Raw genomic sequence first — 26770 nt, 5'->3', positions numbered from 1 at the left:
AGGACAATTAATTCTGCTTCTTGCCTCTCCGAGCAGGAAGGGGACTCTTTTGCTCACCCTGATGCTCATCAGACATACGGGGCTCACAGCCATTTTAGGACTGTGATATATCACCATTTTAGCACTCCCTGTTCTTCCATTCTGCACAGAACAGACTTTCTTCATAATTTAGGATTTCTGCTAGATATTTTTATCCCAACTTTCTAAGAAAATGAGGCAGCTTCTGCCGACAGCTGATTGGTTTCTTCCCCCTTTTCTCCTCACGCTCTCCAACAATATTTTACCTCAGTGGAGAAATACAATCAAATTTTGCATTGGCACAGAAGTATTCATGAGATTGTATTCCTTATAAACTCCAAGAAAAAAAAGGCAAACGTGGAAGAAAGAAAATCCCACCTCTCCAGATTTTCCCATGTGTACCAGAGGTAGCATTTCACATACTTTTTCTGCTCACATTTCATAGTTAACTGAAAAGTTAACTTTACAAAATCAGTCCTCATGTGTACAACTGAGGATGACAGGAAGACTTCTGTGTTTACATGGAAATGTCTCTAGCCATGACAGTTATTTAAATTTCCATTATTGTCAATGGATATCTAGTCAATACAGCCAACAGGATCCAATGAGAACACGCTAACTCTCAAGCATACACAATGAAATAAAATGAAACATCATGCTTAATGTAGGTTTGCGTCACTAGATATAAGTCAGCACATCCCAACTGGCTGCCATGGACCAATTCAGAGGGCGTAAGCCTGCCACAACCGATATAGCACTTCTACCAGCCACATAAATGTATTGTGTAATACAGGCCATCAAACAGCATCAAAACTTTTAGGTAACTGAACCCTGAATCTCAAAAATCATAATCCTGCCATCCTAAGCTACTAAATCTACAGTAATAAGCTGTCCATAAAAAGAAACAGGAAATGTGCAGTGGAGCAAGAAGTCTAGTTAATAAAAGTCCTTTTTAATGTCAATTTTGTTGATACCTCTGCTATCAACAGCATTACTAGTCATCTTAAGATAAAATTAAAATAAAAAGCAATCAACTTTCTACACACGCATTGCTGCCAAAAGCTCTCGGATACAGCTGCCAATCTTTCAGAAAGCTCCTGACAACATCTACAAAGATTAAACGTTTCTGGAATAATCCTGCAGTTAACTGAGTGCTGAAAGTGATACATTCAGGCAATTATAAAGTTACCATATGAAGTATCTCTAAAATAGAACACATCCCGGACCTAGTCAGTATCACAATGTACTTCACAGAGAATGCCTTTGGAGTTCAAGTGAGGAAGAAACCATGTTTGCTAGTGGAGAAGACAGGGTTTTGTTTAAAAATCCACACCAGTACATGTACAACAGCTTGAAATCCTCTCTGCAAATAAATCTGTTAAAATTGTGATTGTACATCAAGACTAGAGCTTGGTCAAATCTGTGAAACCTCAGATCTGAACTTCCTCACAGCAATAGTTTTGAGTTTGGTAAAACCTGTTTTAGTTCTAACTACAATGACCAACAATTTACAAAACTTAGAATCTGTCATAATAGACTACTGTACCAAGAGAAGAAAATGGAGGAATGAAGGAAAATATGACTCATCCTAACTGGCTAAAAATCAAAGAGGTACAGGGGGTTTAAATCATTTGCACTGTCTTCATCTGGTCTTAAGAATTTCACTTTTTGGAAACAAAGAATAACCTTCAACAAAGTTAGCGTTAAGACATCATAATCATTTATCAGCCACAGGCCACAATAAGGGTTATACCACTGAATCTGAAAGATCTCAGTGGTTTGATTTCTTCACAGCTCCTGTAGAGGAGAAAAACTGATCAGTTTTTGAATATTGCAGTGCTTGCTCCTCCTTTATTTGTGCATACTATCTAGTTCCACTTTGGTACTTTCACTTCCTCAGTAACTGAAGAATTCTAAGTACCAACAATAATCATAGCTTCAGAAAGCTCTAAGCTTTATGATTTCATCATAAATGAATCAATAAATAAGTTTCTTTATTATTAAATTTACTTCTCTTGTCTGAATTAACATCAGTTTCTCAATTTAGTTCTAATAACGCAGTAGCTGTAACTTGGTAGTCCCATTTTCTAGCATCCTCCCCTTGTCATATAGCATTAGAATATACCAGAAATAATGATCTCATCAATTATTTTCTGCATTTTTCCTAACCTTTCTTAAGAAAAAGAAAAAAAAAAGTTTTGCCTAATTACTTGAACATTTGGCTGTCTTGATGAGCCACAAAAGCATCAACTGTACTCTTAATCACGGTTTCCATAGTTACAGATATACATGGAACACAGAAAAAAATGTAAAAATGACAGAATTCCAACAAAATAAGGTAAATGGCATGAAGCAGCTAACAGCTAGGACAGCTATCAAATTTTAGTTATCAGTCAAAGGGCTCAGAGAACTAACCAGATGCTTTTCACACCATATATTCACTTCTACTTTTACAAACCTTAGTAAAAACATACAAATGCACAAAGCCAGACTGTCATTAATAGTGCTTGAGCATGTATATATTTTCTGCAGGAAGCTGCACTACAGTATTATTATTTATACTTCTACGATTCTCTTCTACACAAACTTTTATAAAAATATTCTTTTACGCAAACTGTATTAGAAACAGAGAGGCAAGGGTGCATTTTTGTATAGAATGGAATATATTTTATGACAAAATAATTTGGAAATGTGTAGTAGTAAATATATTTTTTAAAAAATTAAAATGGAAACAGGTAAACTGCAGAATAGTGTTCCTGAAGGCAATGAAGCTCTTGGAAGGAACTCTGGAAGAACTTGAAAGTGAGTCAACTGATTGAGGTCATAGCTGACTTGATGGGCATAAACTCAATCTTCATTTTTTATTCTCGAGTTCAAAGAAACTTAAACATTATATTATTGACTCTATCCTTGGAGACATTCAAAACCCAACAGTACACAGCCCTGACAACCTCATCTACTTTTCTCTGAGAAAGCATTTGTATTAGGAGAACTCCAGAGTACCCACCCAAGACCAACCATTTTGTGATTCTCCATGAAGGAAAGCACTGAGAAATTTAAATATTGCCATGCTCTTGTTCTGCAGCTACATCAACCATTACTATGCTTGCAGTATTTCACTACTAGAATGTCTGTCTCTCTTTTGCCTCACAGCGTACACAGGTTTCTGCCTTAAAGCAAACAGTGCATAAAATCTGAAAAGTACTGAGCTGGAAAAGTACCAGGGTCAGTGCAAAGCCCACTGAAGTGAATAAGCTATCTTATTTTCTTCCATGTGACAGTCTAAAAACATAGACATATGACAGTCTATAAACACAGCTACTTTCCTCAGCTATCTAAGAGCTTAAGATTACCACCACCAAATGCTGGTGGAATGACTGAGTACTTCAAAGCTTTCAGCACGAGTTACTGAGAATCAATTTGTCTAACATTTATCTCATACAAATGCATCTCTAGAGATTTCAAAGGTTATGTTTCTTTACTCTGTGTTGAAAGTCTTAACAGCTGAAAGTGCTCCCTCTATATTCAAGAGTCTCTGTTTAAAACCTGCATTAGGGGTTTCCAGTCTATGAAATGCATGTCACTATTGAGTTATTCAGAAGAATATATTGGCCTTGACAGGCATTGTGAGCTACTATGGGATGACTAGGAGATCTATTCCAAGCAACTCAGTCTGCAGGGACAGTTCAAGGTAAAGAACAGTGGACACAGATGAGCAAAATTTACAGAAATTGCTTGGCTCCACAGGAGGAGACAGTGGGGCTGAGAGACACGATCAGGGAGCTGTGAGGAACAAGAGGATTATTACTGGCTGTGAAAGTAGGGATGAAAGGCAATAGGGGATGGATGGCAATCCAAGAGTATTCCCAGTGGGAATATCTCATGAGCTAGATAGACAAGCAGAGTGACAATTACATTAGGATAAAGATTTTTACAGATGACAGTAATTACCTGCCAGGGGAACATAAGGCAGCTTGTGCAGTGCATACAGACCTGTCAGTTCAAACAAATACCCAAAAGCCTTCTGGTTGAGAGGAGAAACAGCAAATTATTGACATGCTGCAGAATAATCCCACTGTAATGATCTCTGCTGTGCCACTTGACAGAGGCTTTCTGTAACCACTTTTGACTGCCTATCTACATGCTCCTTGGCAAACAATAAAGGTGGATGACTACCAGCTTTACTTACCCTGAATTTCCCCTCTGCTCCCCACCAAATCCTATGCTAGGGAACTCTGGCTGATGACTTCTGCTTAGAGTTCCCACATCTCCAGTTCCACAAGAAGCCTAGAGTAAAGTCATCAGTGCCTTACAATCAGGATGTGAAACCAGTCCTCTAATTTGCATGTAATTCAGTGACATGGAAGGTGGCAACAAGGCAAGCTTTCTCCTGCACCGGTGGCCACGGCCTTGCCACCCTTCTTCTAAGACAGAAAGCAAAGAAAGATGTGAAATTCTTCCTGACTGATCTGTTACAGATATGTTAGATCTCACATACAGATACAATACTAAACACAACCCAGACAAACCTGGAAATGAAAACTTAATTAAACACAGTTATGGCAAACAACTATCAGCTTAATCCTTCATGCTTTAACATTTTTAAGCAAGTGTACTTATAGTGAAAGAGTAAAATTCAGATTAAATAGTCATACTATATGTTCATATTATTTATATCCAGTTTTGAAATTAAAAAAAAATAATAAAATAAAATAAAAAATCATCATGGTGGAAATATACCTACATAGAACTTGGGTGATGTTAAGTATAATATGGTACCTACCTACAGGCAAGTATTTTGTAACAGTACCACCCAGTAAGGGCTTCAATACAGCACAAAGTAAGCTTATGTCCTACACAATAAACACATTCATGAGTTACATTCTATCCCAGACTCACATTTTAAGTTTGTAGCTTTTTTCATAGAATTAAAAATACTTTATATTTATATTTATATTATGTAGGTAAACTTGTAGTACAGAAGGTGTATCTTTCCCACTTTATTATTATTGCTAAAGCTTCTGATAAACAAACATTGACTTTTTTTGTGTGCAACATTCTGCCTTACAAAGATAAGCAGCCTCACTTCCACTTCTGAGATAGCTATCAAACTATCCAGAGAAACCACAACATACCACACGAGTTGGCTCAATGTGTTATTTTATGGCCCTACCATAAAAATGACAAAGCTTCTGGTTTGGGGATTTTTACATTTCATCTTTGTTGATCCTACCTTCTGGGATGTCCATGGTCCTTTTAATTCTCCCACCTCTTGCTCCAGGTGCAGAGTCTGAGGCTAAGTTGGTTAAGTCTGTGCTATCTGTGCTACCAAGCTCGAGCACAAAGGAATCTCAGTAAATCTGGGATGGAAGATTTGAGGAAGGGGAAGAGAGAATATCAGTGTTCTACAAAAAAATTTGAGTTGATATCTAAGATTTTTTTTTTTTTTTTAACTGGGAAAAGCAATTTTTTTTTTTCAAGGAAAACTAGATTTTCAGGGTAGTAAAGACTACAGAGTGACTGAGAAAGGGTATAAACAACTGTGAGTTTGAATATGGAAGATTAAGAAGACAGGGTTAAGGAAAATGGGGCAGGAAAATGCAATAGGAGATTCGTGCCAGCATAAGAATATCAAACATTTGAAAACCAATCTAAACAAAGCACTGTTACAGCCAATTCACAGACCATCACTGGTATCAATTTCAAAAGGTTATCATCCTGAATTTGCAGTACTACTGGAAGATTACACAGGGAAAGAGGAGAGTTTCAGTAAGGTAAGATGATGTAAAACAGTGCAGAGCATTACAATAATGGTATTTCATTATTTGATGTAGCTAATGTTACAAAAACAGGTTGAAAAACTGAGATCAGAACTTTGCTAGATGATCATAGAATCATTCTGATCTTCTGCACTTACCTGTATATTCAGATATCTAATGAGGCTTTGTATTTCCTAAACAAATAAAAGACATATAGTGTAGTGATGACTTAAGGGTATGGGGGGAGAAGCAACAGTTAATTATATCCTGCCCCTTTAGCATGAGAAATAGAGGGATGCAAACTGCATGATGATACAAATATAGGGACTATGAGTCCTTAGTCCACATTTACACATCAGTGAAATCTTTGTGCTCATATATACAGATCAAACATAACTTAATGTTCAACAGAATTAAACAGTCTTTTCAGCTGGGTAACTAATTTGTGTTTCCCAGGTTTCTGTGCAGAAATTGAATGTCTTGTTAGATCCCCATTAAGTGTTAGCTCCCAATGCACCTGCGCTTTACTTATATAATGGAAAGAGAACCATTTCAGCAGCCAAGAAGGTAATTTCTTCAGTCTATGCTTTACAGATAGTAGCCTTCCCATAGCAACAGCTTCCAGAGCTGGTGGTGTCCATCTACTGTTGCCTAAGGTTGGATCACTTTTCCTGCGTACAGATGTTAGCTGTACTTAATGTGTTCAGTAGCCAGCTGTATTTGATGTAGGTGAACCCTAAACACAACCACAAGGTGCAAGGTTTATAGTTAGCAGGAATATTTCTGATCACATGATAAATCTGAAAAGAAAATAACTTTCATATATACCAGCCTTTTGCTGGATCCAAAAGGCCTGACCACTTACTGAACTGAGATTGCTTTCACCAGTCTATCTTATAATGTCTCTGTGAATAGTACCATCCCTTTCAGTTCTGACTCAACCCAATTATGGTCTCAGGAATCCACCTTTGAACGTTTATTTAGTCACAATATTTAAGATAGCCACCAGAGTCATCTCAGGCAAACGAATCAAATTAAATCCAATTAAATCCCAAACAGATGTAATAGACAAATGAATTTAATCTTCAATCAGTTACAGCTTTTATATAGTTTCTTCAAAAATATTTTATTCCAGTAAATTAGTTGTTTCTAAAATGTGTCTATAATCACTCATATTTCTTTATTATTACTATTTAATTAACTCTACACTTAATTTCTTAATCAGGTCAGTAGAGTATACATTAATAAGGTCAACACTGTTCTAATCTGGTTGTCCCATAACTTTTACAAGATTATATTAAAATCAGTTTATTCCAGATTTCATACAACTGGTTTACTAGACTATTCTGGTCCTGCAGTCTTTAATAGCTTTCACTTCCCCATTTCATCTCTTTATTGTCAAAAGAATACAGTATAAAAAATGAAGGTTTGTGGGATGAGTTGGCTTAGAATGAAAATCCAAGAAGACAGGAGCAAATAAGTAGAAAGAACCACAGGTGGGTGAAGAGAAAAATTACAGAGGCAACAACAGAAAGAAGACAAAAATTCAGAGAGAGGCAATAGGGTCAAAATAGGACAAATATGAGGAATTAACAGCAGCACTGGAGAAGCAACAAAATGGGGTTGTCTTGTCACATATCAAGGCTTATTTCATTTGAAACAGAGATAATGCATGGGCATGCCAATCTTATTTCAAAGGAAACTCCTTCCTTTCCTCAGAACTACACTACGATTTTCCTTGATCTTCAAGAGTTTAGCACTCCAGATTTTTTTCAGATATATTTGTTTTGGATCTAGGGTTCTTTCTCTCTTCAGAAAAATGCTCGTAGGTAAACTTTATTATTTATTTAGAGAAAATCAGACTAAGACACTAATAAATCTATATACACACGTGCACTATGACAAACCATGTAACAAATGAGCTACCTAGGAGACAGCTCACAGCTGAAAACCAGCAGATTGAGCGTGATAAACTAAAGCTCTAAACAGAAACAAAGACATCCACTAGCTTTTGTAATAACCACATGGCATTACTCCCCTCTACTTGTAAAATATTCAGGGTTGGTTGGTGGTGGTTTTTTTTTTCGCCTGTTTCTTTTCCCTCCTGTCCTGCCTCTTTTAGGGAAGTAAAAGCTGTTCTGTTTTCTAACACTAAAAACTTCTTTTCATCCCTAAAAGCACAGGTGGTGAGAGTATTACTAGCCTTATAAGCTTTTATTGCTAGCAGAAAGTAACACAGCTGAAAGACTTTAGGTCCTCACTGAATGTCAAACTGCAAACTCAAGCCAAGAGCTTTTCTTTATGATTATAATGGCTGTTCTTCAAAGCAAATCAAAATAGAAATTACTTTTTATTTAAGTTTCTATTTCTGCATGTATTTGCTTATCCTCCAGAAGAAATACTGCCTTATTTGGAATTTAATCAGTTTGCTTGGAAAAGCTGCTGAGGCTACGCCATGCCACCTGGTCTGCAAGAAGAACAAAGTTTTCTTTTTGAAGCATTTCAAACTTATGCTATACTTAGTCATCCCAAATAGTTTACAAAATAGATACCTTCAAGTTGCTGTATACTAAACTAATATTGAATATCATTCTCTTTACTTGATTGAAGCATGGGTATTCATTGCACTTTTTAATGCAATACTGTGCAATAACTAAACTAGAAAAGGCAACTACTAGGCAGCTAAGGTTAGCTATTCAGAGAGCCCTTAGACAAAGAAGGAAAAAGAGATTACAGTACGTATCTTCCAGTTATTCAATAAGATAAACTGCTAAGAAATAATAATTACATATATGCCGAGCAAGTTCTATATAATAAAATAAAACCAAGAACAGAGAAAAGACAATCTATTAACTCATAAACCTCAAAGTATCTACATTTGTAACATAGACAAAGCCAAAGAAAAAAAGAGTACTAGGTGACCTATGAACAGCTTTAAGCCAAAACACTAAGATGCAAATTGCTATCAAACAAATTGAACACTTCACAAAGTGAAAGGGTGGACAATAAAGGGTGGGATAAGAGTTTTGAGAAAACAGACAGAACATTCAGATTACAAGAAATATAAACTGTACATCAGGAAGTTATTCTTGCCTTAATTTAGCATTCCCCAAACAATTGCTTTTGGAAGCAGTTGTTAAAGCAAGTAAATCTCCAAATCTGATCCTTCTGGGACTAAAACAGAAAGGCAGCAGTTTTACATTGGGTTTAAATTTATCATTTAACTACTTTGAATCCACTTGGTAGCTACAAAGTGGCTTTGGTGTCATTCTCAGTTATGAAACAAGGTATGATATAGTAGGGTGGTGCTAGCGGTAGTGTAAGTACCAAATACAGAAGGCTGAAGCAATAGTGACTCTAAACTTACAGTAACATAGTTTAGAAATTTGCAAGTAACAATAAGAAGTTGAGACTAAAATGAAAAATGAAAGCAAGTTAATAGAGATGTTGACAAACCCTGCATATAAAAGATTAAAGGATCATCTGCCTCCCTTGAGAAAAGGAGAATCAGAAAAAAATAAAAAGGAAAGCCTTTCAAAGCACAGTTCTAAAAATACACAAGCTGTTACTTCATGCATTAAATCAAACTATTATATCCAGCAAATTCACTTAAGAGAGCAGTAGCTACAGATATTTATGGTTAAAGAAAAAAAACTAACTAAGTAGTATGTAGTTATTTGATACCTGACACTCAGTGACAAAAATAAATTGGGAAGAAAGAGAAACGACAGAACAATCTAGCTGCCTAGATAGACAGAACAATTCAAGTGCCTATACACTGCTATTTAGTTCTACCTGCAATGCCTTCATGTTTCCAAAATACGGGTGTGGAGCCATCAGATATGACACCAGTTTCCCAAGGTTCACCTACACCCTGGGGAGCTGCTAGAGTGAAGCTCAGAGTATCCAAATGATGCAAATTCTGAAAAACAGAGACCCCAGCTGATACAGTTCAGACAGCTAAGGAAAGATTCAGAGCAGATTCGGTCCCTGTCAAAGCATGTTGAATGTCTTTGAGGCACAATGAATGGATTTACTGCAGTTAGTATAATGAAAGTGTAAACACAGCTCACACATAATGCAGAGGTTTCTATTTGGTTCTGATTTCTGCTCGATCTGACAACAGATGTACTGACCTGGTCTCTCTTGGACCCTCAGCAGCCGCCTGTTCAGCAATCTGCAGAAGTGACCATGAACAAAGCTCCTCTAAGGTGAACAACAGGCTCCACTAAACACTAGATGCCTGATTAGAAAACCATATACTTAGGTCTGTAGAGCAAAGAGGCAAAACCTACTATATAGGATGAAGAGATATGCAAGGATGAAGTTGTATGTATGCAGAAAGTGACCAAAAAAACAAACAAAAAACTAACAAAAGCACACAACAAATAGAATACAGAAAAAGTAGAAAGATTAACTCTTTGTCAACTTAATTCCCTACTACTTCCTGCTTCATTGCTCTTACATGGGCAAGAATTTGTGTTCTCTTTTACCTTCTCATGAGACTGCCTACGAAATAGGTAAAGAAAGCCTATAGCTGTAAAGGCCAATCCAAAGCATCCTCTGTAGTAAAGCTGTTGGGCTATGAAAGGTGTTGGGAACTTTCTACTGTGTAGACTTCCAACTGCCCTCTCAATCTGGTAGAAGCCTTATATGTACATTGTAAGACCTGACACAGGTATATGGAGACAAAACAGTGGATGTGGGCATGGTGAGGCAGTGGATGGTGCATTTCAGCAGCAGCGACAGCAATGTGAAAGACAAGCCACATTCTGGATGGCCATGCACAGATGTCACACCATGAAATGAAGGGCATTTCAATCAGCTCATCTGTTCGAACTGCCTAACAGTTGTGACTATATTGAAAAATCGCATTCTGTAGCTGAGAAATTGCTCAATCAAACAGTGTTATTGTGACCTTTGCATTTGCTGTAGTTTCTATGGAAATAAATAGGAGGTATTACTTTAAGAGTGACCTATATATCTGTTGTGATAAACTGTTGATAAAAAAACAAACAAACAAAAAAAAAAACAACATTCAATTCCAAAGTGGTCTGTGAATTTGTTGCAAATAAATTGATGCGTGTTTTACCCGGCATACAGAAATTGCACAGAAAGTGATCAAACCTCAGACTAAGTAACTCGCAGCTTGTTAGAAACCTCTATCTAGATTTAACAATTACATGGTTTTATCTGCTCCTCAGATCAATGCTGGCAACACTTGGTCAGATTTTCACTTGATCTCTTATCAGTCATTAAATAACTAACAACAGATATTTTGTAATATTTTATGTAGCAGTTTTGGGAAGGAGTTTACTTATCTTCATGGGAAAAAAAAAAAAAAAAAAAGAAATGCAAATGGATCCACATAACAACAAACCCAAGAACTCCATAAAATATTGCAAAAAACTTCTCTGTAATTATTCTTACTATCCTCAAATTCATATGCATTTATAAAATAACGTGTCTCAGGTACATGTATGACAAATTATCCCTCACTAATTGCAGTATTGAAAATACACAGATGGAAGTATCCATCTGTTAAGTAAAATCATAAAATGCTCCAGAATCCAAAAGGTATAAAAGATATAAAATCATAGATAGGAAGTATCTTTATCTAGGACACAGCACTGCTAAAAATACACTGAATTTTAATCCTGGATGAGGATTAAGGTTATTAATAAAAAATAAAATAAAAAAGAGAGAAAGAGAGCAGGAGAACACAGATTACATCTTGTCCTCACAATTACTTTGTTCTCTGGAATTTTTTTCTGCCATTTGTCAGTTTCTCATGATGCTTAACAGGTCATAATCTTGTCAAACGTTTATTTGCAGCAAGATCTCTTGTTAATTAAAATATGTCTGTGTTTCAGGGATGACAAAATAACACCAGAATTCATTGTACTAATTTTACTTATATTCAGTTATCAAAACTTCTGTAACATCACTTCTGCACATTCTTTGCTTGTCTCCACTACTTGGCTGTGTCTTCTCAGTTCCTAACCATACTGAGGCCTCCCTGGGACACACTGCATTCCCATGCTCATGGATAGCCCCAACTGAATACACTCAGTCTCCATGTAGATTTACACTCCCAATTTTTTCTCCATCCCAGCAGAAGCTGTATGATAGAACACCAAAACAATCTCCCTTGATTTGCCAATAGATGACACTGCGCGTATGGCCCACATGCATAAATGTGTGAATTTGGGGTACGTTTTTATTAAGCATTCAATACGTTGCTCAATATTGTGAGTGTGAAAGATTTCTGACTGCCAGAAGTCCATCTCCATGATGAATAGCCTTCCTCAGACATGAGCAACAGATGAGAAGTATAGTAACAAGCTGACAAAACACAAGAACATTCATCACTGGTGCTTCTCACTGATAATAAAGACACTCTAATTTCTATTTTCAAAGCATTGCGCAACATTGAGTAATTTACAGTGGCTAGAATCACTAGACAAATGTGCAGTCGAAAAGAGAGCATAGGCTCACCCCCATCCTTGCTCAGCAAGAACATGCTGGTTTTTGCATTGTACTCTAATTTCAGAGCTGTAAATCTATCTGACAAGATGAACTTATTAAATACACACAAGGTCAATTTCAGAGAAGCTAGATGTGGACCAATTGAAGTTACTTATATCATCCACAGTCTTAGGATTAGCCACCTCTTTTAGCCCAGCTCCTGGTTTTATACTCAGAGGTGATCCTTCCTCACACTGAGATTCAGTATGGAAAAAAGATTACCTACAGAACAATTGAGACAGCTAAATTTATTTTAATATATTTAAATGCATTTTAATATTTTTTACTTTAATTTTAAAGCAAATGTTATGAACATACTTTCTTTGAATTATTTATTTATTTTTAATTATAGCACATTACATCCTTAGCTCTGTATTTCATAACAGAGAGAAAATAGTGCTATATTTATTAGATATAGTCCATAATGCTTTAGAAATCTCAGATACCAGCCATTCCTACATGGCTGATAAGCAGCACATTATTCTATTACAAAAATTAAGATAACAGAAATACAATACCTCAATAGACATGCTGTTTGCTTGAAGTGCAATATGGCAAACTAAATTCAGAAATAAAAATGACTGAAAATCTCATATGGCTATGAAAAAAAGCACAGAAATTTTGGACTACTAGATACCAGAAAGCTAAGAGTCTTATTAACGAGATTATATTTGTCTTGTTATCAAAAGGTAATAATTGTATTTCATACATCTAATTCATGCATGAATTAAAGAACATGGTAAAATAGTACACTGGGGAAAATTCAAACAATTAAATGTGCACAACGTGCTGAAGGGAAACAGTAACAGTTCCAAACAGGTATGGTGACCACTCAGTTGAAATTACAGCTTGCTATGCATTGTTTCTGCATGGATTTATGGATGAGATTTTCTTTCTATTGACATAGAAACATTGATTTGAGCAAAAAAGCTGGAGGAGCAGAAATCTGGAAGAGAAACATTTTCCTGAGGCAGCAATGCTTTGAAAGTGATCCCATATAATGCTTATGAAGCAGAAGTAAGTACACTCAACAGCTAAGCTAAAACGGTGACCACCTCCAACAATAGAGATCTACTGAGAACTACTGAGGTTATCTGGGCTGAAAGAGAACTGAGCAGGCTGGCCAAATTTCCAAATAACTAACTTTATTATTCTAATGTTCAAAATCATCTACACAGATATCGCGTCAGCATTTATCCAGCCTGAATCCCAAATACAGCAGTATGAGACATAACTCTGAATTATTGACTGTATAAGCTTTAATTATTTATTTTAAAAGTAAGAATTTACTGAGTCTTAATAATGAGTCAGCAATAAAAAAATGTTTTTAAAATGTTCCTATTACAGGAAATCACCCACTAAAGGAGAAATGCACTATTTAAAATTAGAATTGCAATTCCATGTGTCACTATCATTATAGATATCTACAAATCTTTTTGATGGCATAATCACAAGCAAAAACGCAATGAAATGCTGTTAATATATTTTCGATGTGTTGCAATTAATAAGTAGATGCAATGAAATGTACAAAGAAAATATATTTTGTGCCTTTGAACACATCATATTTGCACAATTTATCTGATCCTTTTGTCCTAATTTTATGCAATTATATGTATATGTAAAGATTTGGATAGATGAAGAATGATCAGAATTGTATCAATTTCATATCAGGTAGTTCTTTACATTAGACCACACATGCCTACAATATCAAATCAAATCCGTAACTTCATATTTGACTGTTTTCAAAACTGCAGTGCACTGAATAGATAAGGATCAGAATTTACTATAAAGTTACAGTTTTTAGTGTTGTGCTGCTTATTTTAACATAGATGAACACATCAAACAGAAATATATGCTTCTCATGACTTCATACTGTGTTTCACTGTTGATATTTTCTACTTCCATCATCCTCTTACCTAAAGAACAGCACACGCAGGAAATCCCATATTGGAAGGCAATTATTAGAACACACATCCCCTTCGTTTCAGCATGTCTCTGCAGTCGGAACTAATTAACTAAGATATTTCCCTTTACACGCTTAAGCCATTTTATTTACAGAAACTTAGGGAAAAGATTCACTATATTAACTATATGTGTCAGAGAAGTGAATAAATCCATTTCCATATTGTTGCATTTTTGAAATACAATCCCTAATACCACCTTTCCCTAAAACTTCTGAAATTTCTTGGATCAAGTGATGCAAGACCATAGTAAACAACTATTATTATGCAGTAACATAATAAAAAGGACAAGACCTCTTGCAACAAAAAGAAATCAGGGAGAAACAAAATCTTACTTCAGTCACAGGGCAAAGAATTTCAAATTCTTATGAAAAAGCACTCAAAAACAGTGGTTCACATTATTATATTCTTAAATCTTACTAATCCTTAAGAATATATTTAAAACAACAATAATAATAAGGGTTCTCTTAGCTCTCTACTTATATAAGTAGTATATATAACATATATATATAATATATATACAATATAAGTATATTACTTATAGTAATATAAGTAGAGAGCTAAGAGAACCCTTATTATTATTATTATTATTATTATTATTATTATTAATACACAGCTGGGAAAACAGCATTAGCCTAGAGAAGGAGGAACGGGAAGCATTCTCATTTCATTTGACTGAAAACACTTAACAAAATACAGGCATTTAATTTCTTTTTTTTTTTCTTTTTTTTTTCTTTCTTTTTTTTTCCCCATAAATAGAAGTTGAAATATAAATAATGAATGATTAATTGATTTAATTACCTTGAATGATACACAGACTTCAAAAGTCATTAAGATGTTTCATGAGAGCCCTGTAATCCCTGTATTAGTATATATATACACACTAGGCTTATGTGTGTGTCTTCATGTATGACATATACAACAGCATAGAGAAGTCTACACATATGCTTATGCATACATAAGAAGAGGTGGAATAATTTTGGGTTTTTTTTAAAGCTTTAGTGACTTTTGGGATCTTATCAATATTTAATTTCCTTAATAGAAGCTTTTGCTGTGGGAGGAATGACTACAATCAAAGGTACTGCTGACTTTTTCTTCAGTTAAAAAAAAAAAAAAAAAAAAAAAAAAAAAAAAAAAAAAAAAAGTATATATATATATATATACATATATATATATACACACACATATTCTTTATATTCCCCATATTCTTTATCTTGAATCAGATAACTTGAAACAGATAACTTGAAACAAAGGTACTTAAAATAGAAGGCATTAAAATAGAATAACCTGTTCGGTATTAACGCTGCAGGAAACTGAAAGCATGGACTTTGTTATGTTTTATTTTAGGCTCCGATGTACTACATGGGGTTTCTAGTATCACTGGTTTCTCCACAGATCACCAGGTATCTAGCCTGCATGCTAACCAGCAAAAACAGCAGTAAAAGACTCAGCAACCCTTAATCATAGATTAAGATACAAGTTTGCATCAATGATATTTTCTTGGCCATAAGCAGTAGAAAAGTAGGCTGCTTAAGTGTTTGGCTAACAGGTAAGCGGAGCCTGGATACAGCAACAAGTACAAGACAGTAGCTACTGATTCAGTACTACATTAAAGCTACAGGGGAAAAGAACAGTCAGTTGAACATGGTTGCTTCAGCAAGCTTGGTGAAGAACAAGCTAACTTTCAGGATTTATATGAAAATTAATGATATCAGTAGTTCATTTGACAGTGAACTAATTTGCCAAAAAGGGGAGGAAAGAGCTCTGCGTTTACTTGAGGTAGAATTCCTCAGCTTACTGAACAGCTCTTATTCCTTCCCCTCCTCCTTGTTTTATCTGCTGAAAGCAGCAGTGATTACTGAAAAGCAATTATTCTTCCCTGACACATCTCAAATTTTCACACAATCTCAAGTTTTTGGGTTTTGTTTTGTTTTGTTTTTTGGAGACAAATTACGCTGGGTGATACAGAGATAGAATTTATCCACTATCACTTTCCATTTTGCCATGTAATTTTACCTCCTTCTGAAGCAACTTTTCTAGTGCTACATCTGTATTAGTCAGAACCTACATATATTATCCTTTTAAAGGACATAATTTGGCATAACGGTTCCATGAAAGGAAATGTAAAAGCGTTGCTGACAATCCAGACATTTTGTTCTGACAACATTAACAAGTTTCTGTAAAAACCATCAATACACAGCTGAATTGCATGGCATACGCATTCAAGCTGTTAAGACTTAAATTAGCAGCCATTATGTAAGGAGCTTTTAAACATACTTCAAAGGAACTGAACGATAAACACTCTTTAAAAACACCTGACACACAATTATGGAAGTGTTTCCAAGTTGTCTGTCTTTCAGTGTAATTCACTGACATTATACTAAAGCAAATGTAATTTCAGTGTAACCTAGATCTGAAATGTAAATCTCTGGTATTTCACAGTACTGACAATCACCATCACTTTCTGCAATCACATACACTTAAATCCAGTTAAAATAGTTCTCATCTATCCGTAATGTATTTTACATCCTGATTTCCTCCCAGTCATTCTTGTATATAAACAGGAGAATAAGCAAGCAAAGTGTTCTGAAAAACAAAGGAAAGAGGTAATAAATCTATTTTTCATCATTTGTTCGGAATTCTTTTCACTATAAATTAGATCAAAAAATCACAGTCTTAATGAAATCTATACAGTGGTAGGTTGCTAGGGATAAGCACATAGCTTAAGCTGAACCATTGGTCTTCCACTTAATTCTATTGATGTGCTACAACTATCAGTTAGTTCAAAACTCCCACAACAAAATACAGCAATTTTAGTTTGAAGAAACAGTATCCACTTATTCAAGGCTACTTTTGCATCCTACAATATATCTCCTTATCTAGAAAGAGAAAGAAACAGAGTTGTACAACTTTATATATCATCTGCCTGCAAAGGAAACACGACTTTCTACAAGCAAGTATTAGGGAAAAGCTTTTAAGGGAGCAGTGCAAAGGTCACACTAATCAGGTGGCTTTTGCTCTACAGTGCTCTGCCACTATTGCAGTAAAGAAAGGAACAGGCAGCAGCCAGGATGTTGAGAGAATGGAGCAAAATTGGCAAAGAAATGCTAGCCAGGTATTTTGTTGCTTCTCCACTTTCCTACTTATACCAGTAGACCACATCAGAGAGGAGTGTAAATGGAAGTAAGAGCACTAACAAACTCACCACTATTTTGGCAATTAAATTGTCAAATAGAGTATAGAGCAGAAACAGAAGTATCCAGAGCTATACCATTGACTAAGGAACTAACAAAACCTAGAAAGTGATCCATCAAATTAGAAAAGGTCAGTCTGACCTGATTTTCACAGCACACCTACATCACTTCCTCCAAAAATGCTTACTCATGAAATCCTCTTACTAATATTCTGCTTTCTTAAAAAGCATGCACAAATTTTCAGTGCACGTGTGGTGAAATAGGCTGCCATAGCACAACATCATTTCTGAACGCTAAAGGAAAACACTTGAATTTCTCCAGGGTGCCATATAATCACCACATGTTTTTAGCGAACTCAGCCACCACTGAAATCATAATTAATGTTGTTAACACTGTGAATATTCTCACCACACAGCTGTAACTAAGCCAGGTTCAAACTAGACGGCAGTCCCCCTATCTGACAATGTGTCCATCTGGCTGCAATCGCATAGGGAGATAAACAGGCACAGGTCAGTAGTATGACGAGCTAGCCATACTCAAAGGACAAGGAAGAGCTAAAGACACCTACTTATTAATGCATTTCAACATATTATGATAAGAATCACTGAAAGGTACCTTCCTCGCTATCTACAAGGTTGTACCATTTATTGCCAAGTAATTTTCTAAGTGCACTAGAGTCACCAAATTCCCATAAGTCTAGGTTACTGACTAACTCCCATTACAAAGGATTAATGTTCTGGGATGTACTTTACTGTTTTAAAAGGGGAGAATATATATGTTTTGCTGTACATTTTTGAAACAGTCCTTGATATACATTTGGTATTTACTTGAAAAGGTAAAGAACAGAGTCAAAGAGAAGCCACCTTTGTAGCGTCCCATGAAGCATTTTGTTACCTACAAAGTATTTTGAAATGATCTCAGCAAAAGATGACAGCTATGCAGGACCTCCTACTTTATCCCACAGTCAAAAGTAATCAAATCACAAATTCTTTCTTAAACTCACCAAATTCAACCTTTACAATTTTATTGGGTTGGTTTTCCTTCCAATGAATTGCTTTCCTAAATCTTTCCTCTAGTGATTGTGAAAATCTCTTTCCAAGCCAAAAGCATTTATTGATAACTTAAATCCATTTGGTCTTATGTATTCACTCTTTTTTAGATTAAAGGTTGTTCTTATTTTTAAAACATTGTATTTCTAGGTATTAACTACAGTTTCTCTACCTTTCGTCCCTCTGATCTCCCTGCAGTCTTCTTTCATACAATGAATTCTCCAATTTTTTTATCATCCTTTGCATGACTTTGTGCCTGCCACATCTTGCACTTATCAGAGATAGGTAACACATAGTACACAACATCAGGTTGTGTACACACACTATCACACTACCAATGTGGTTTAAAACTCCAGTACTGAGGGAAATATCTGGAATCTAAGACCAAGCTTGATTTTTTGTGATAACTCACATTTCACTGTCCTTTCTAAGAGATGAACTCCTAATTTGTAGGAACTTAGTGCACAAGTTTTAATATTATTATCATTCATAGCTGAAAAAATTCACTTGCAGAGAAAAAGGCTCATCTAAACATGTTGAAAAAGTCTTGCCATCATTAGACTCATTAGATTAAAAAGGAGGTTATTCCTATATGTAGGCTAGTCAGGAATGTTGAGCCAATGAAAATTAAAAAAAGAAATTATATTTTTCTGCTGTGGCCCTGCATAAATTATACAAATTACCCTGCTTATAAGATACATTATTTCATATTTTTGAATTAATTCGTATCACATGGTTTCTTAGCTTTCAGAGATAGACACGGCTTAAGCAATTGTACTTCATAAAAAAAAAGGTTTCCCTGTTCCTCACACAAACATGACTAATTATTAGATATTCTCCTTCTGACTACCGCAACTTTTCAGCTGTTAAAGGGATGTGGCACATCTTCACCTCAAGGATATAAGGACATATCTTTTTATGTCACTATGGCATTTTCCTGGCACGGGGAATCTTGGAGTTCAACACAGCAAAACCTGAACCAAGGCAAGTGCAAACAAGGGTATCTATAACTGAAATTTTGGACAATCTAAAGAAGTCAAGTATGTTTTCAGCACATATTTCTCCAGAGCACTTTAGCATAGCGAAGTCAGTTTTCTGGAATCTAAATGACAATATTAAAAAACAGGCTCCTAAGCTGCCACCTCATCAAAGACACAATCTTTAATGCATGTGCACACTACCACAGCTCTAGCAATGCAGCAAGGTTTTGTTCAAAACTGAGGCATAAAGGACTTCTCAATCATACAAGCAGGTCAGGTGAAGTTCAGCTGGATTGCTCTCCAGAATCTATGTGGTTACACTTTACTGAAAAGGTGCTTTCAGCATTTAAGAACTTTGCTGTTTCTCATCACAAGTGCACTATTCTTCCAGTACACCCCAGTGGGTTCATCAATGATGCACTGCTTCAGTAATAAATCAATAACAAGATGAAACATCTCACGCTATCCTAATCTAATCGTTAGATACATAGCTTGGAACACTCCTGAATTATTTCAGCACTTTCTTCAGAGAATCGCACATTAGGAAGTACAACGAAAGTTTATCAAGTTATACTTCATAGTAATCAAAACAAGAATTGTGTTCCAATAATACAACTGCTTATGAAAAAAAAAAAAAAAAAAAAAAACAAACACACCAATCACCACTATGTTATGCAGGGGCAATAGGATTCAGTCTCTCTACGTGTTATGCGTTTATAATTGCAGGTTATAGCTATGCTGAGATGTAAGTTGTGGCACACAATCACTCTGCAATGCAATTATGGCACCATCAGCCACAAGTGGACTGAAATCACTTCATACTCATTTCAACTGAAGTGTGAGGCTTATTCCCACTACTACGCATCCAAGTGAAAGTCTGGAGTACCTTCTTCAGACCTGCAAGCAGGGCCTCACACAAGTATTGTCAGCCATTTCTCTGTGCAAGATGCAGAGATGAATTGGGAAGTGCATGGGCACTAATGATGAATACATCACTATTTGATCCCAAGGAAGCTTTCCAGTTTCTTGAAGTAGTAACAGCACAGTCTCAAAAGATTCACTCCATCTTGCTCACTACATCTATGTGCAATTTCAAAAGGATAAGTTATCCTTTGCCTAAACAAACTACTTAAATGTAAAAATCAGAGAAATGACTTTACAAGAATTCCTTGAATTTTTGCTGCAGCCAGGAGTGAAACACAACAAACTATGTAAATCAATATAAAGTTACATTTTAATTATTACTTTAGATTTCCTGAAGCTGATGGAAGGACTTTGCAAGCAAAATATCAAACTGTTAATGAAAGTCATTCTTATGAAATTAGAAGTTAATATATTTTATTACCTCCTCTATTTCTTAAACTATTAAGAATTCCCAATTACTAACTGATTTCTTACATCGTCCTAATGTAAATCAACCCCCTTGGGTTTCTTGCTGAGCTAACTTTGAAGGGTTCATTCAGCTGAGGGGTAGGAGGGGCCTGGTTCTTTGGTTTTCTGCTCTTCCTCCCTCCCCTTCTGATCATTTTTTACATTAATATGTTTCCCAGTTAACTAACAACATTATAATAATAAATGATAAAAAGCATGGATTCTAACCACTTTGTCCTCCTTTGGGAAAGCATCCAAGGAAGCAGAAAAGAAAAAAAAGAAAAAAAAGAAAAAAAAAAAAAAAGAGAAAAAGAATAAAATAGGCAAGTATTAATAAGCAGATTTCAAATAAATGCAATTCTAGTAACTCTTTACAAAGAGCTAAGAATGTAAAACAAGCAAAAAAACAAAAAGCTTTAAATAAAAATGTCACACAGCTGCATGTGTAGAAAACATGCTTTCCCACCCAAACCCACAGAACTGTGAACAAACAAAAAATAAGTTACAAACAAATGGAAACTTTCCGTTTCCATTTCTATGACTCAGAACAGTAGGTGAAAAACAATTAATGTATATCCAGCTCTTTCTGAGCAAATACAAACTGCGTCATATGCACTTCAATTAATAGTACAACCAAACACATCCAAGTGAACTGCATCTTCACAGACTTGCTCTAGTGATACCACCTGCAGGTGACACAATATAATGCATCCATTTACCTTAAAATACAAATGTATGAAAATTTTTGCCCAGCACACCTACATCATTTTTTTCAGAAAAAGAATTTGTTGTACTCACAGGTACATGAGGGCTATGGAGAACTTCCAAAATAATGATGAAATGGGTTTTTTTCTAAGGGTATTTTGTTTGCTTGTTTTACATCAAATTTCAGAAACCCTTTTCTGTTGAGTTTTAGAGAAAAGAAGATGAAAAGGCCATAAACTAATTCTACAGTGAACATGTTTATCTGACACAGCACTGATGGCCACTTTTAACTGAATTTGCATTGATGGGAAGGATGAAATTTCACCTACTAAAGATTGGCATTTTAGGGCCATAGTTGAAAGTCATCATCTCACGATAGTCAACAAAACCATGCAGTGCAGTAAAAGGATATTTGTGAAATATTCTGAGACACACTGGATGATCAGCCAAAAGCAACTGCTGGGCAGTGCACTTCCAAATACAGTGCACTTCCAGTCACATATGGGCAACTGACCAGTTCCTCTTAAGGAACGGCCCCAACAGGGAACGTGGGGAAACGCTTCCATTTTGTGTTGGGCAAAGATTTATTTCACCTGTCTGAAACTAGGATATCTAACCCAAATCAATCTATAGTTTCATTTCTGAAAAAAAATTAAACAAATTTACATAACTTTCTTTGTGGTAAGGAAGACTTTTCTTCCTAGCCAAAAAATGAACTGATTTTATATACGATAAATCTATATAGCTTTATCTATAGATAAAGCTCTAAGAAGAAATTTGAAGTGAAATGAGTTCAACAAAAATTTCTCAGTGCAAAGATTCGCCTCAACAAAAAAGTTTTTTCTTTCATTCTCTCCAAAACAAGTTTCCTTTGAGCCACCATTCAGTAGAAGTATATGCTATGCACTCTTTTCTGTTTAGTTAACTCTGCAAAACATTAAATACATTATTCTACTTCACGTGCATCTAATAATGAAGTGATGAACAAAATACTTAAGTAAAATGAAGCATGAAGAGCCAAACTTAAAGCAAACATCCCGCAGCATGAAAATATTAAGGCTTTTTCTTAAGAATACACATCAGAAGACTTACATTGTTTGATCGCAGAGAGACACGACCTCCACATCGAGCACAAAACTTGGTCCGGCAATAAGAGCATAAATGGCCACAACCATCTGCAAACTTTGTTTTATGACAGATTCCACATGTTGGAGCATCATCCTTGTGCTCTCCCTGGTAACGGCGGGCTTCTTCCCCTATCTTTCTTACTTGCTCTTTATAGCTTTCAAATTGTTGATGCAACCTCCTGCACAGATGAGAAAAAAGTTTATATAGCAAGAATAGGAGGAAACACTACCACCGTGTCTTTCTTTCTTTCAGTTTATAACTAAACCTAACATTCTTGGCATGCTCACAATAATACTATACCTCATATCAAATACACACCACATTTGGTAAAAGAAAAAATTAATAGATATATATTAATGTTAGGTTTCCTTCAAAGCTGGTGTACATATCACTTGACCACAAGCTGATTAAAATATACAGAGATGTCACAATATGCATAGATTTACCTAAAAGCATCTACTCCGTGCAAGATAAAAGCCGAAACATAATAGTCCGAGCAAATCTGCATTGACTTTTAACCAACATAATATATACCACCGAGTATGATCAAAGTCAAAATAAAATAAGAGAGAGAAACTCAGTCTTCATTTACAGCATGATGCTTCTGCTTTCAAAATCTAAATTGCTAGCATACACATCTTGAAGATTCCAACAATCATATTACAAACAAACAGGCACTAGAAGAATCTGAAAACAGTTTTCAAAATCAAATCAGATTATTAAAAAAAATGCAGTATTCTTTGGTTAGTGTTAATTACAGAGATACTAAGGTTTGATGTCCCTTATAACAGAGATTCCTTTCAACTTAGCCACACGAGTATCAATGAGTAGACATTTCCAAGATGAAGCAGGATGTTCAAAGGAGTAGCACTTCTCCTCCCGCTGCCCCACAAAACAAGCTGAATGAATCACAGAATGAATGATAGAATGGTTTGGGTTGCTCAAAGCCCCATCCAGCTTGGCCTTGAATGCTTCCAGGGAGGGAGCATCCACAGCCTCTCTGGGCAACTTGTTCCAGTGTCTCACCACCCTCACAAGAAATTTCTTCCTGACACCTAATCTAAATCTACCCCTTTCCAGTTTAAAGGTATTGCCTCTAATCCTGTCACTACATGCCCTTATAAAAACTCCCTCCCCAGCTTTCCTGTAGTTTCCTCAGGTACTGGAAGGCTGCAGTGAGGTCCCCCTGCAGCCTTTTCCAGGCCAAAGAACCTCAGCTCTCTCAGCCTGTCCCCATAGGGGAGGTGCTCCAGCCCTCTGATCATCTTTGGGGCCCTCCTCTAGACTGACAGTTTGCTAAGAACCTGGATAAACTGTCCTGCTAACCCAACAGACTCAGCTTCTAAGTTCGCTAAGGCAAGCATATTCATGCTTCTATCCTTGTTTCCCCTTCTGCAATTCAAGAATAATATAAAGTAATAAGCAATAAAGGTGTGCTTATCACTACGGTATGAAGACCTATGTTACAGTCACATACTATCATCTCTGAGGAAAATTTCTTGTCCTATTGGTTTCTATGGAATGATGACAGCAATGACAAAGTTTTGGTCAAAAACCAGATAAAGACAGAGACCCTCCCATCAAGGGTAACCCAGCAGCACTCCTTCTCCTGGCAGCATATTACTGTTACTCCTTGGGACATTCACCACATCCCTCTCAGTGGGATGTAGCCCCATTCCACAGACCTAAACAACATAATAAATCCTCCTTTATTAGCTGCCTGAATCACTCCCCTCCAGGCAGGATGCTGGGGACCTAAAAGGAAGAAAGGATGTGTGCTTCTGATGTCAGAAACAAAAAAGACAAGGGAGAAAAGGGTCATCCTTTTCTTTTTAATTTCTTTTTTTTCCCCCCCAGAAACAAGCCATTATATCAGCTCAGCAGCCATGTGAAACCTCACCCTGGAGCTTATATAAGAGTATAATAATATAATAAGAGTATAATCACCTTATAAGCTTATATATATTTCAGCTCATTTAACTACCTTACAATTGACAAAGTCATACAGGAGAGCACCGCCACTCCTGCCCTTTGTTGTCATTACCTTGAGGAAAGACCTCAAGCAGACCAAGTGGGTAAACAGAGTAAGGCACGTACACAATAAGGCTTTTCATTATGCTGCATGGCACCTACAGACTCTTCACCCACCTTTTCAGGTGTTGCTTTATATCTACATTTCCAAGGATAACATTAAAGAAGTATGAACAATTAATAGACTATTAATAGTTACAGGGATTCTTGAGTTTAATAAATGGTATGACTAGGTGCGTTGTCTACAGAGATCTTGATAATAGCTCTGCCACTTGCTTTGAGCTACTTACTCTCTTAATTAACACAAAGACTGACACCATTTAACCAATGCACTGCTAGGAAGAGAATTCTCTTTTACTACAGGATTATTACTTTTTAAAATATGGTATTGTTTTGACTTAAGAAATAAGTGATCAGTGTTATTTATGTAAAACATTGTTTGGTAAAGGAAAAGTAGGAAATACTACTTCTCTGAAAGAGTGGTTAGGCAGTGAAATGGGCTGCCCAGAGAGGTGGTGGAGTCACCGACCCTGGAGGTGTTCAAGGAATATTTGGATGTTGTGTTAAGGGACATGGTATAGTGAGAACTATTTGTGATGGGTTAGATGGTTGGACTGGGTGATCTTGTGGATCTTTTCCAGTCTTGGTGATTCTGTGATTGCATTTTGGATATATTAATTCTGTGATGACATTCATACTTAGAAAATGATAATTCAGCTATCAGAAATCACAGTAAAATATACATTCAATTTGGATTGGAATATCACTGCGTGAACCAATTCTCACACTTATGAATAATAACCTTATGTGGATGCGTTCTACTGATGCAGCAATAGTTAAACGGAAAGCTAAGAATCCACACATTTTATTCTCCCTCAGTATAAATATGATGTATTACACTTAGTGCTTTATGCTAATGAAAATCTTGGCAGAGGTAGCAAAGGGATTTTTTTGTCTTATTTTTATTTCTTACTAGCCTCCTTAAAAGCCTTTGCAGTGATGAGTAAGATGAAGAAAGTAGGTCAATAGAATCAGGAAAAAATACTGGAGAAACTTAATACTTTTGGCCACAATATTGGATTACATATATGATTTAACTTATTTTACACAGCTGATCACTTAGAATGCATGAAAACAACTGAAAACATTCAGGAATGACTATCATAACCAGCTTAAGGAATACATTTAAATAATGGGGAGGTCAGTAATTAAACTTCCCTTTATATAAAAATATATTATTGAAAACAGGAACCATGGAAACTGAATTCTGTTCTCCTCCACCACAGCAAGATTTAAAGCTCTGATTTTTTAATGTGAAAAGGGAAGGCAACAGAAAGCAGTTCTCCCATTCCTGCTCTTTTCCAATTACACAGTGTACATCTGATTTTTTTGTTGACCTCATATGAAGCTTAAAATTAATGTAACGTTTTACCCTTTTCTGTGCACTAAGGGGTAGATGAAATTACTAGCAACTAATTCAACTGAGATTTATTTCTAAATAAGTATTACTTATACATTTCTTACTTTCTGCATCAGTGTATGACCAGCCTTTTCACACATAGGGTTTCATAAACACCTGCTTATCTTCCACATACACATTCTGTGTTACTGGAAAAAAATCTAACACATTCTGTATGACAGGAATGGAACTGAAGACAACAACTGCAAATTGCAGGAGCCAGGACATGAGGTTGTATGAGTGCTATTAGCTGATGTTGGAGACGAAGAGGCCATCAGAGATGTGCTTGACTCTCTAAGCTTTCAGGTCATTAATTCAGGCTATGCACAGAGTGACACAGTGCTATCAGACTTCCAGGCTTCCAATTACACTTACATTTAAATAGAACTGTGTAAATAACTGCTTCTCTGCTACTGGGCTCGGTGAATGAGCTGTAGGGAAAATCAAAGGAATTTTTTCCATCAAAATCTGTTATTTTTTCAGTATCAAGAGCTAAAATACAGATGGATAATTTTAAAGGTTGCTCCATACGCTACAAAACACATTTTCATCCAATGCAAGAAAAATTTAAGCCTATTAAATATTCC

The 26770-nt window shown here is 35.8% G+C and overlaps 1 protein-coding gene across 41 annotated transcripts in view; it reads right to left on the bottom strand.

Moving 5' to 3' along the window:
• RIMS1 (regulating synaptic membrane exocytosis 1) overlaps nucleotides 1-26770 on the bottom strand; it is a 294338-nt gene that overhangs the window by 152787 nt on the left and 114781 nt on the right. For 39 of the 41 annotated variants that reach the window (XM_072330750.1, XM_072330773.1, XM_072330751.1 and 36 more), the window contains exons 2-3: nucleotides 22658-22871; nucleotides 21089-21100 (exon numbers count right to left, since the gene is read on the bottom strand). In XM_072330750.1, the coding sequence (XP_072186851.1) occupies nucleotides 21089-21100; nucleotides 22658-22871 (226 nt within the window). The remainder of the gene's footprint in view (nucleotides 1-21088; nucleotides 21101-22657; nucleotides 22872-26770) is intronic. The other 2 variants (XM_072330722.1, XM_072330774.1) reach the window with 1 other exon arrangement.

This window comes from Excalfactoria chinensis, chromosome 3, assembly GCF_039878825.1.
Source record: "Excalfactoria chinensis isolate bCotChi1 chromosome 3, bCotChi1.hap2, whole genome shotgun sequence".
Taxonomy (NCBI): Eukaryota; Metazoa; Chordata; class Aves; order Galliformes; family Phasianidae; genus Excalfactoria; species Excalfactoria chinensis.
This window is presented reverse-complemented; position numbering and strand designations above follow the sequence as displayed.